Here is a 13369-nt window from a genome sequence, read left to right on the forward strand (position 1 = left end):
AGCAACAATAGCATTAGTAAAATAGAGTGAGGAAGCCTGACATGCAGGCAGCGATTTCAGTTCAGTCTACACCAATGTGTTCAGTGGGACTGAGGTCAGAGCTTTGTGCCGTTCACTCAAGTTCCTCCAGTTCAACTTGGAAAACTGTGTCTTCATGGAGCTTGCTTTGTGCACAGGGAAATTGTAATGCTGAAACAGGTTTGTCTTTTAGTTTAGAGGAGAATTGTAATACTTCAGAATACACAGACATTGTATACAAATGTGTTTCCACATTTGTGGCAACACTTTAGGAAAAAAGTCACACATAGTTGTGAAGGTCAGGTGTATTGGGTAATTGCAGTGGATTTGGACAAAGAATTTAAGCCTCTAATAAACCTCATACACATACACATGGTTCAAGGAAGTATGACCATATTAACTCCATTTTTTTATTTTATTTATCCTTTATTTTACCAGGAATAATCCCATTATCCCAGGGAGTAGGCTATGGAATTTTGGCCTCACTTCACTGGCTGCCGGTGTATTAAAGGGTTCAGTTTAAAGTGCTTTTATTTGTTTATAAATCTTTACATGGTCAGACCCCGACATACCTTACGGAACTGCTACAGTCCTTAGGTCAGCTGATCAATTGCTTCTTGACACCAAAAGGTCAAAGAGGAAGCTTAGAGGAGACTGTGCCTTTTCTGTTACTGCTCCTAGGTTATGGAACGACTTGCCTCTGGCACCCACTGTTTCCTTATTCAGAAAACCGGTTGAAAACGCATTTCTATTCCCTGTTTTTTATTTAATTCTGAATGATTGCTGTTATTACTTTATTTTGTTACTATTTTATTATGTGCATTGTATGATGTACAGCACTTTGTGTTCAGCTTTGTTTGTTTTAAAAGTGCTTTATAAATAAATTATTATTATTATTATTATTATTATTATTATTATTATTATTATTATAAAAAACTACCCAAGGCAACTCTGTTACATACGAAAAGGGAAGCGAACTAAATCAAATAACCAAACCATTGTGTTTATTCTTGTAACCTTGCCTAATACCTAGTAAATATGAAAAAATAGAAATAGCAGAACCTGATTTTATAGGGAAACAGAAAGGACAAGCTTTGCTAGATTGTCTTTTGAAAGTCTTTTCTATACAATCAGAGGTTCTTTGAAGTGCTGATGATGTTTAACCAGTTGGACAGGACAGTGTTGCGTCAGGTTTTGTTGTGGTCAGGCTGTGGTCAAGGATGAACTCACCCTCGTTTTCCTGGTCTTCTGGAGGCTCCAGAAGCTTTACAAACTCCACGTTGACATGAAACTCAACCCCTAACAGCAGAGCGATCTTCAGGAGCATGAGCTGGAGCTGCCGAATACCTGAAGAAGACAGTCAACACAAGAACGCTCAGCACTTGTAACCATGCCTGGTAGCCTTGATTTTTTGAAAACTTTAATCTTTAAAAAGAATCGTCTCTATTAACAGATGACAAAAGAGGAAGGGCTTGCACAAAGGAGAACTGGAGAGTTACTTCCCTATAAAACATGAAGTTTTGCTGAAAAGAGGAACTGCAAAAACTCAATACTTACTGATGTGGTCTATGGCTCCTGCACAGAACTTGCCATAAAACTTCTTAGCCCCCAGGCCTCGGAGGTCATGGATGGTGAAGGGCCATAGGTGCAGAACATTGTTCCTGGAAAATGTGTCTCTCTTCTCGATCACCACTACTTTGGCACCAAGGAAAGCCAGTTCTATAGCAGTACGCAGGCCACAGGGTCCTCCTCCGATTATTAAGCACTGCAATTATTAACAGCAGATAAACACTAAATCAAGAAATGGATGGACAACAATGCAGTGATATAATAATGCAGCATTTAAAAGCCACAGTACAGAGATTAGTGCTGCTGTATTTATTATATGTTCTTTCATCCATCAATAAAACCCCATCTATGTAAATTAACCTAAATTTGAGTCCAGCATGTTACGACATATTTAGAATGAACGAAAATCAGGTGTCTGGGCCTCTATAACACTACAAGCATTTAAACACCACAAACAAATGATTTATGCAGACAAATGAGAATGAATTAGGAGGCATAAATTCAAAAAGTTATCGTGGATATATTTTTAATTGTGTTTACTATTTATAATGAATTTAATTATGAATAAAACTTTAAATATTAATAGAAGTTTATTAGAATTACTTACGTAAGGAATAAAACAAACAGGTGTACAGATATTCTGTCTTTCCTCTTTTATTCCACAGCAAGTTTGATGATGAAGGACAGCTCTAGCTACATTTATAGCATTTGCCAGATGCCCTTATCCATCAAGGGCCCAGCAGTTGCAGCCTTGTGGCTCTGGGATTTGAAATCTTTGTGATAAGTATTCCAAAGCCTTAATCTCTTAACACTGGAATGTCTGTTCAACAAGTTAGTTCCTGTTATCACTTACATCATGGCAACTATAAACAGGCAACAGCCTGTCTTTCTTTCACTCTTTTGTTGTCACAACATGTTACTAAGAACCCGGAGATTGCAAAGTACCATGGTGGAAACGTGAAGGAACATCTTTATCTCTGACTGTTACAAAGCGCTGAGACCGGAGGCTCCTTAAAAAAAAAAGCTAAATAAATAGCTTTCAAAAAACTCTATTAAAACCAGGGCATTGATATAAACCCCTTAACACCTTCTGACCAATCAGAACTGAGCATTTAACAGCATTAAATATAAATATTGGTGTAAATTTTTTATTTCACTGTTTAGTCGAGACTATAAAACAAACAAACATTAAGGCATTAGCTAATATTGGTGTTTGTCGACGAATAATAACTACTGCGAGTACTAATTTTTTTTTTTAATGGATGACTAATGTAACCACATTGTGATATGTAACTATCCTTTTCTAACCCATTTTTGTACTTGTTTGGTATAAAGATATCAAATATCTGAAAATATTATGAATGATAATGTTTAGCATAGCATTACAAAGCCAAGAGACTAATGTGTCATCATTTCCACATTAAATTTTAATTACAGCTTGTCATCTCAAAGGCATGCACGCTTGCTGTAACAGGGTCACAAGAATGCAGGAAGTGAGGTTTTCAGCTTAGAGTGTGGCTAGAAAGGCGGTTGTGAGATGACTTCATTCCCTCGGGTGCAGGGATAAAAGCCTGGAGGAGGTTAATGCAGACCTTCTCATCTTCTTACTAATCTAGGTCTGAATCACACAGAAGACAAGTTTTCCCCCCTGTCTAAACCCAGATGCACCGTTTGAGCCTGCTTCTGATTTAACTGTTCCAGTGACCCATTGTGATTTTTTTTTTCTTACATGATTGTTCATTTCCTCCCCTCCCATCACAGCCCACCCATTTTGGCCAGCGTTACTATGGTTGACCGACACCAAGCCAAAGTGCTGTGGCTGCAGTGAGGACTATCAGAGTGTTTGAACAGAGGGATGTATTTCCTCTCTGATGTGTGCGTACCCTGATGTCAAGAGAGATTTTAGGACAGAAACAATCGCTGGGATCTGCATGGGGTTATTCATGCTTTGTGTTCCTGTGGACTTTATGTTTGAGTAGATGATCACTCAGATCTGTTCACTTTCCCCAAATCTGTTTCTGTTGGCTGGATCAGACCAAAAAGCCTGACCAATAAAACAGTGAGAATGAGCTAAAGGTAGACCAGATCAGTGAGCGTCCATAGAGTGATGAAAGCTGGGATGTGTTATCACCAGCAGAGAACAGGCCAAGCATGCATTCTTTGACAAGGGTGCTGTGTATACCAATCTTTGGTCTAATTCTTCACTGGCTAGAACACTGTACCTCATTTTCCTCAAGACAGCTACTTTTTTCTCAGCCTGTTATGATGAGATGAGTTGGGTCTGTTGTACATACGAATTACAATACAGTTGTATGAACAAATCAGCATACGAGAACACAAAGATTAGCAGATGTCCAGTCTTTTTTTTTTTCTAGACAGTTGCCCCTTGAGACAAGTTGGTTTAACAATATTTGGTAGGATATCATATGTGTATGATATCCTACCACTAAGAGCATATTGCTTTTCCTGTTTTTATGTACGTGAAACCTACACCTAAAGATCCATATTGTGACTGTGGTGGAAATTTCTAATCTTAAGATGTTCATAAGGCTTTGTCCTTCTATGCCTGTACCCTGTGTGTGTCATGACCAGAGACTGACATTGTCATCAGTAGGTTTTGTTAAGATTATGACAAGGGCAGTAGGGACTGGGGAGAGTTGTCCATAAACAATGTCCAATAGGTCCTCTAGAACAGTGGTCCCCAACCTTTTTTTCGCCGCGGATCGGTCAATGTTTGATAATTTTACAGCGGCCCGCGGGGGGTGGGTGGAGGCTATACAATTAAATTAAAATTAATCCTTTTAATTTAATTGTAATTGAACATGCCTTTTTAACTCACTACAACGCTAAATCAATGAGAACCCTGAGCTTGTTGCAAAGAGACGGTAATAGGAGACAATGACACCCGAAGTGCTTATGTCCAGTTTATTCCGTTGTTTTGTTTTGGTTGCCGTCACTGCAGAAAACCCCGCTTCACACAGATAGCATGTCGGAAATGGCAATAGGGATTTAAGTGCTGTGGTGGCAATCTCAGAGTATTCCGCCATGACTTTAATCCAGAACACCGGCAGAGTTTCTAACTTTGTAACGACGTCTGTTTCGTACTCATTTTTGCTAATTTGCGGGTTAAATTTGAGCAAACACAATATATACGTACACCAAGCACTGTTAAACATGACAAAGTACCGGTGAACAGAGAGAAGAGTGATACACACCTTCTCTCCACCAAAGCTACAACGCCACTGTTGCTTGCAGCCGCTCAGCTCCAGACGTCACCTAAACCCGGCCCGATATCATGATATTTTGCGCATGCGTGGGATTGGTGCGGCTTTAGGTGACGTCTCTCAGCTCCCGGTTAACCTTTCGTCCATGGAAAGTTGCACAAACCCAAGAGAAATACACCACAGTAAATAAAATGGAAATAATTTAATGTTTCTTGGGCGGCCCGGTACTATTTGGTCCACGGACCGGTACCGGTCCGCGGCCCAGGGGCAATTAGCTTGGTCAGGAGATGCATGCGGTAATTTTGAGCTAATGATCGATGATGTTTTGCTTTTACATATCTTCTGTTTTCTTGAGTTCTGTCTATAAAACCTTGATGTAATCAATGATCGTGGCCCTTCATCCCTCATGCTACATGTGGAGAGTTGGGTCCTGCTGCGCAGCTGAGCACAATAAATTCTGTAACCTTTTTTACTCTTGCTCATGTCTAAAAGTGTTATACTTTATTCATTAAATCTCTCAAACCTCAGAACTTCCACAACAATTTGGCGTTGTCGAGCAGGATTCCGCGCTTGAGGTTCGACTTCGGGGATTCCCAGGGAGGCTTGCAGCGCTCGAGCCTTGAAGGCTGTTAACTTCACCTCGAACCGCAAAATTGGCCATGAGCGTGAGAGGACACGGGAGTTTACCGTGAGCCGCCTCAACGCCCAGAATCAAAAGTAATTGGACACGTGGAAGGTGAGAGGATTTATTTTATTTTAATTGTAAGGATTTTTCCAGAGAACCCTAGTTAAATTTATTAGTGTTGAATAGTAAAATTATATTTTTGGTTGTCTCTCACAAAAATATGTCATTTCAACTGATTTGTCCCCTTTGAATTTAAGGGGTTTATGTGTTTCAGTGAAAGAAATTCAACATTGTTTAAAAGCAAAGGAGCAAAACCCCTGAGTAGATGTACGTAGGCTGAAAAGATCGGTGAAATGGTTAATACATACGCATGACAGAGATGACTCGAAATGCTTTAGGTGTAAGCTAACCTTTAGAGAAAAGCCACAGAGCAAAAACAATGCTTCTCTTTTCAGTGCTGTCTGTATGAAAACAGTTGTGCTGTGGCTTTACTGACGCATGACCGATGAGAACTCATTCAGAAAATATGCTATCATAGCTACAGGCTCCTATGTTTTGGCTCATCCTGCTCTGGGTAAAACAGCAGAGGTGTGGTATTTCCTTCTAAAACAGTGCAGATCTGTTTCCTGTCTGATATGTACAGATCTCATCCTAGTTTAAGGATTTCTCATGCACTGATTAATGTTTGTGGATATCGGAGTTGAGTGAAAAACCATCCTCTTGTTTCCCATAAAGTACAGGAGGACACTGAGATAATCATCATGTGATTTATAAAGCTAACCCCTGGAGATCTACAAAGTCAAGTATAGTGTCAATGAAGCACTGGGGCACCACAGTTCAGCCAAATATGTCTTATCAAGTGGAAAAGTATTCAGAACAGGAAGTGGCATGCATGACCTGCCAGATGTGACTTCCTGATGAAAGCTGTGGTGCCCAGATGGACACAGAGCCACTATATACATAAAGTAAAGTTCAGGACACCTCCCTTCAACACACACATAAACACACACACATGCAGACAGTATGTCTGAATAAACATGGTCATGCCTTTATGACCGCCATGTACTCATCTAATAATAATAATAGCTACTGTACTTCCAGCAAGTTATATCAAACTAGTTCCATGACATGACAATGTATTCAATGGCCTCCTCAAGAGCATCTGTGGAATGTTGTAGAACGAGCGATTCGCATCTCAGCATGAATGTGTAGCTGACAAATCAGCAGTAATTACGTCATGCAGTCATATTAACATGGACCAGGATCTCTGTGTGGAATCCATGAAGAACCGAGGTTGTTCTGAAAGCCAAGGAGGTTCCAGGTACTTAAAATCCTTGTGTTAATATGGTGTTCATAATATAATATCTTACACACTCCATAGTCTGAGGTGTGCCTCAAAGCATAAGCTCATAGACGTGCGAATAAGATCTGACGGTCGACTAACTTTAGCACTATATTAGCAATACTTACTGCTGAGATAAACTTCCTAGTTGTCCTATAATGTAACTAGCTGAAGTTGTTAGAAGTCTGTTGTTCAGTACTTGGATATACAGTGTGATGCCTCGTGAAACGCAAAGCATACAAACTTAGCTTGGCTGCTTAAAGACAATTAAGGATTTACACCATCGGGTCAAAGTACTCAATGAAGTGTGGCAGACCACCAGCAGGGAAACAAGAGCACAAGCTGGTATTCCAGACAGACAGTTAGACAGACAGACAGACAGACAGGCATTTGGCCCTGCACTAGAATTACCAAAGCGCAGAAACCACAAAATGGAGGAAATTTGTTCGAGCCTGCAGAAGATGTAAGCGGAAAGAACCAAGCCAGCATTTCTGAGATGAGAGGAAACTGTGTAGAAGAAAGCCTTTGCTTACGTGGTCCTTATATACACACTGAGCAGACCATAATAAAAAAATGAAGTAATGTCTCACAAAGTTGTGGCTGTCAGCACATCCAAAATACAGACATTTTAGACTTACCGAAATAGAAATAACGTTTGGAAAGTTGGGCTTCTTTTTTTTTTTAATACTGACAGACAAGTCTGGGTCAAATGTTATTTCAAACTGGTAACCAGTCCAAATATTTTCCACCAGTTTTGGTGCCATCATTAGCTATGTATTTTTTCTTTTTCTTTTTTTAAAAAAAAAAGTTCTTGCTTTTAACTGTTTATGAGTATAAATGGCAATTCTGTCATTTATACTGCCTATAATCCCTCACCACATCCCAAAAACCAATGTTTTACCAAGCATGGTATTTGTAAAGGCTGAGAAAACTGCAGAATAAAGCATCTAAATGGGAGTCATGGCAACAGTCACGAAGGCAACAAACAACAAAAAAAAAACCCGGAGAAAAAGCATTCAGTCATGCTGGGAAGGTTGATAAAATGAGCATGACCTCATATCCTGGGCAGATTGGGATTTGGCAGACATGTGGAGTCTGAGTGAAGAGTGACATCATGACAGTTTGTAAAAGAGCACCTTTACGGTTCACAGACATCAGTCACGTCATGTACGTCTTAAAACAACACGGCGTGCTGATGTGAGGGAGACAGATGTGCTGCTAATCATCAGGACCGCTAATCATCATGTGCCAATGGCAACGTTCAGTCTTCTTTCTTTCTTTCTTTCTTTCAAAAATGTTTTGTTTGTTTGTTTGTTTGGGTTTTGTTTTTAATTTTTTAGTTACTGAAACTTCTAATAATTAAAGAATCCAGAACTCGGCCATCAGTTTTGGTTTCAGGTTTTGGTTTCGCCAGGAATGTCATTTCTGCCGTATTCTGGAGCTGATGTCATGAGGGTGAACTCTTAATGAAAAGTACACTTACACAACACAACACGTCACATCACAACACAACACCACAACACAACACCACATCACAACACATCACAACACACCACAACAAAACACATCACAACACACCACAACAAAACACATCACAACACACCACAACACACCGCATCACAAAACAACACATCACAACACATCACAACACATCACAACCCATCACAGCACAACACAACACATCACAACACATCACAATGCAGTACATCACAACACATCAAAACACCACACATCACAGCACAACACAACACAACACATCACAACACATCACAGCACAACACAACACAACACATCACAACACATCACAACATAACACAACACATCACATCACAAAACAACACATCACAACAGACACAACCCAGAACATCACATCACAAAACAACACATCACAACACACAACCCAGAACATCACAACACATCACAACACATCACAGCACAACACAACACAACACATCACAACACATCACAACACATCACAACATAACACAACACATCACATCACAAAACAACACATCACAACAGACACAACCCAGAACATCACATCACAAAACAACACATCACAACACACAACCCAGAACATCACAACACATCACAACACATCACAACCCAGAACATCACAACACAACACAACACATCACAACACACACAACCCAGAACATCACATCACAAAACAACACATCACAACAGACACAACCCAGAACATCACAACACATCACAACACACAAAACCCAGAACATCACAACACATCACAACACAACACAACACATTACAACACACACAACCCAGAACATCACAACACAACACATCACAACACACACAACCCAGAACATCACAACACAACACATCACAACACACACAACCCAGAACATCACAACACAACACAACACATCACAACACACACAACCCAGAACATCACAACACAACACATCACAACACACACAACCCAGAACATCACAACACAACACAACACATCACAACACACACAACCCAGAACATCACAACACAACACAACACATCACAACACACACAACCCAGAACATCACAACACAACACAACACAACACAACACATCACAACAGACACAACCCAGAACAATACAACACAACACATCACAACACACACAACACAACACATCACATAACAACACACACAACCCAGAACATCACAACACAACACAACACATCACAACACACACAACCCAGAACATCACAACACAACACAACACATCACAACACACACAACCCAGAACATCACAACACAACACAACACATCACAACACATCACAACAGACACAACCCAGAACAATACAACACAACACATCACAACACACACAACACAACACATCACATAACAACACACACAACCCAGAACATCACAACACAACACAACACATCACAACACACACAACCCAGAACATCACAACACAACACAACACATCACAACACACACAACCCAGAACATCACAACACAACACAACACATCACAACACATCACAACAGACACAACCCAGAACAATACAACACAACACATCACAACACAACACAACACATCACAACACACACAACCCAGAACATCACAACACAACACAACACATCACAACACACACAACCCAGAACATCACAACACAACACAACACATCACAACAGACACAACCCAGAACAATACAACACAACACATCACAACACACACAACACAACACATCACAACACAACACAACACATCACAACACACACAACCCAGAACATCACAACACAACACAACACATCACAACACACACAACCCAGAACATCACAACACAACACAACACATCACAACACACACAACCCAGAACATCACAACACAACACAACACATCACACCACACACAACCCAACACATCACAACACAACACAACACATCACAACAGACACAACCCAGAACAACACAACACAACACAACACATCACAACACAACACAACACAACACAACACAACACAACACATCCTTTATTTGTTGAACTATTTGCAGTTCTGAGTTTAGAGCTTTGAAGCCAAGTAAACATCAGAACACTACTGAAGGAACCGTGAGGTTGAATAATGCCGGCGGTGAATTCCTCAGCAGCAGTATTCAGTTTCAGTGACTTTTACATACAAGGACTAAAGACATGTTAGACCTGTGGATCTGTATCAACAGTAGACTGAAACCCAGCTCCTGCAGGTTGCTATGTAAATACTGATAATGATACACAGTAGAGTAGCAGCACATCTGGTGTGTTTGTGCCAAAGTGTCATTAAAGTATGCTGCGCTGCCCCTCATCAAAGTGAGAAAGGCTTGAAAAAGAAGTATTGCGTATAATTAGCAGCTTTATAGCAACGTGAAGTAAAATTATAACCTCTAACGCAGGGTATAATTGCTCTCATTCACATCAGCAGTCACTGGGGCATTTATGGCTGCTATCAAATGAGACTTGTTAAATTCTAGGCATGAAACGCTTCACACACATTAATAAGAGTCTGGGCACCGGGCCATTCATGACTTTATTGTTCTGAAGCAGTATGCAGTCACACCACCTCAAATCATCATACCTGCTGAGTGAAGTCTGAGTGTGTGTATGTGTGTGTGCATGTATATGTGTGTGTATGTGTGTGTGTGTGTGCGTGTTTAGTGTGTGCATGTGTGTTATGTGTGCATGTGTGTGTTGCCTGTGTGTGTCGCGTGTGTGTCTGTCTATGTTATGACAAAGTGGAGTCTTTCTTTCTGTCTCTCTTTCTTCACTATAATTATCTCTCACATTTCATCCTACTTTTTTCAAGTTTTGAATTGATCGAGGGAGAAAATGACTGACATGTTTTTCTCATGCACAATGAATGCATTCTTGTCTTGTCTGGAAATATAAATCCACCTTTTCTTTCGTGTCGAGTCCCTCCATTCCCCGTCTTTTATTCTTTTACAGTATTTTACATAATGAGCTTCTTCCACGTGACCCCTCCGGCCTTTACATGGTGGCAGACATCCTAGTACTCTGGTCAGAGGTCATGTGAAGGTTTACTGAAAAATCCTGTCTGCTAATCTTCACTGACACTTACTAAAGTTCCCCAAGTACTGAAGTTTAATATGGGTGTATGTAGAGCTGTGAGTAACTGTTAGTAATGTATAGCTCCTCTCTCTGCACACTTGGGAGAAGTCGTGAGAGTTTGACTCCTAACCCTAAGGTTGTTTGTTCGAGTCTCGGGCCGGCCACGACTGAGGTGCCCTCGAGCAAGGCACCGAACCCCTACCAACTGCTCCCTGGGTGCCACAGCATAAATGGCTGCCCACTGCCCTGGGTGTGTTTTCACGGTGTGTGTGTGTGTGTGTGTGTGTGTGTGTGTGTGTGTGTGTGTGTGTGTGTGTGTGTGTGTGTTCATTGCTGTGTGTGTGTGTGCAGTTTGGATGGGTTAAATGCAGAGAACAAATTCTGAGTATGGGTCACCATATTTAGCTGTATGTCACGTCACTTACCTTTGTGCCTATGCAGGCTGGGACTTTCTTGTACTCCTTGTGTGCGGCTCTCTTGTCTAGTTTGCTCCATAGTGCTTTGGCTTTCCAGCAAGTCAGTCTGCTCTTCAGGCTGCTGTAGAAGGAGTCATACTCCAGAGGATCTAGCTCCAGGTAAGTACACAGGATGTTAAAGGCCTGCAGTGTGGACTTACACGTGGTCGCCTGGACGAATGTCTCAAACATCCTTCCTGCCCGGCTCTTATCTTCCTCCATTTCTCCCATCCTTCCCTTGGTGGATGTAAAGACACTGGCTTGCTGATCTCTCTCTCTCTCTCTCTCTCTCTCTCTCTCTCTCTCTCTCTCTCTTTCTCTCAGTTGCTGTTCTTCTTCTCCAGCACTCTTGTGGGAGAGCAAATCCTAAACCCTGGATCTGTAGCACTGGGCTATCTGTGGAGAGCAGAATTCATGATTAATATGTTTTCGTTCTGGATTTCTGGCAACAATGTTAGGGTTTTGTTATACAACATTTACAATTTAACACCATGGAAGAAAAAGTTAGAGGAAATGAAATTACAGGTCCAAAAATAGATTGTAATTTTTGTTTGCTTAATATCTGTGGAAAAAAAACTCAGGAACGAGTATGAGGTTGTTACTCTGAAATTCGATAAAATAATGGTGTCTAGCTTAGCCCTGGAAGAAAATCCTTTTGTAAATAGATAAATTCATGCAGATATCTAATCAGCCAATAAGAGCAGTGCTTAAAATCATGCAGTTACAGGTCAAGAGCTCAAGAGCTTCAGGTACTGCTCACATCGAACGTCAGAATTGGGGAAGCAAGTTGTATCTGTTTCAGAAACTGCTGATTTTCTAGAAATTTCATATATACACACACACACACACACACACACACACACACACACACACACACACACACACACACACACACACACACACCAGTCTATAAAGTTCTTCACATAAAACATCCAATGAAGGCTTTGGCTGGCTCTAGACCAAAGTTTGCCAGATGGATTTATATTTTGCATCCTGAAGATGCTGGGGTCAGAATTTAGTGCCCACTGTATTAATCCATGTATGATGGCAGTATGAGCAGCTCAGGCTGGTGGCATTAGTGGTGGGGGAACATTTTTGGCACACATTGCTCTCCTAGCACTAAACCATCCTTTGTTCCAACAGAGTCACAGTCTACATCGACTGCATAATGACTACATCCAGTATGATAACAAGCCGTGTCAAAAAAATCAGCTCGGACTGGATCACAAATGAGTATAGTGGCTTCATCAGACACTGGTCCAGTTAAGCAGCTTTGGGATTTGGAAGTAGCGTAGATTTGCAAACTGATCTCTAGATTTGTGATATTTGTGTGTCCAGTGTTAGCTAGTGACTGTCATTAATGCACAATACAATCAGGGCAGACGTGGATTGTCCATCAATTCAGTCTCCATTACACTCCTGGCAGGCAGACAGACAGACAGACAGACAGACAGACAGACAGACAGACAGACAGACAGACAGACAGACAGACAGAGACTCGTCATTGTGCAGAACTTGTAGAAACATACTGTTTGTCTTGTGGTTTGTATAAGAACAGCCAGGGTGCATTTTTTTTTGACACA

The 13369-nt window shown here is 40.8% G+C and overlaps 1 protein-coding gene across 9 annotated transcripts in view; it reads right to left on the reverse strand.

Moving 5' to 3' along the window:
* The window catches only part of mical2a (microtubule associated monooxygenase, calponin and LIM domain containing 2a), a 55982-nt gene that overhangs the window by 29519 nt on the left and 13094 nt on the right, over nt 1-13369 (reverse strand). For all 9 annotated transcript variants that reach the window (XM_047809909.1, XM_047809907.1, XM_047809904.1 and 6 more), the window contains 3 exons: nt 11757-12182; nt 1576-1783; nt 1249-1365 (listed from right to left, as the gene is read on the reverse strand). In XM_047809909.1, the coding sequence (XP_047665865.1) occupies nt 1249-1365; nt 1576-1783; nt 11757-12017 (586 nt within the window). In that variant the 5' untranslated portion in view covers nt 12018-12182. The remainder of the gene's footprint in view (nt 1-1248; nt 1366-1575; nt 1784-11756; nt 12183-13369) is intronic.

The sequence above is a fragment of the Tachysurus fulvidraco genome, chromosome 2 (genome assembly GCF_022655615.1).
Source record: "Tachysurus fulvidraco isolate hzauxx_2018 chromosome 2, HZAU_PFXX_2.0, whole genome shotgun sequence".
Lineage (NCBI taxonomy): Eukaryota > Metazoa > Chordata > Actinopteri > Siluriformes > Bagridae > Tachysurus > Tachysurus fulvidraco.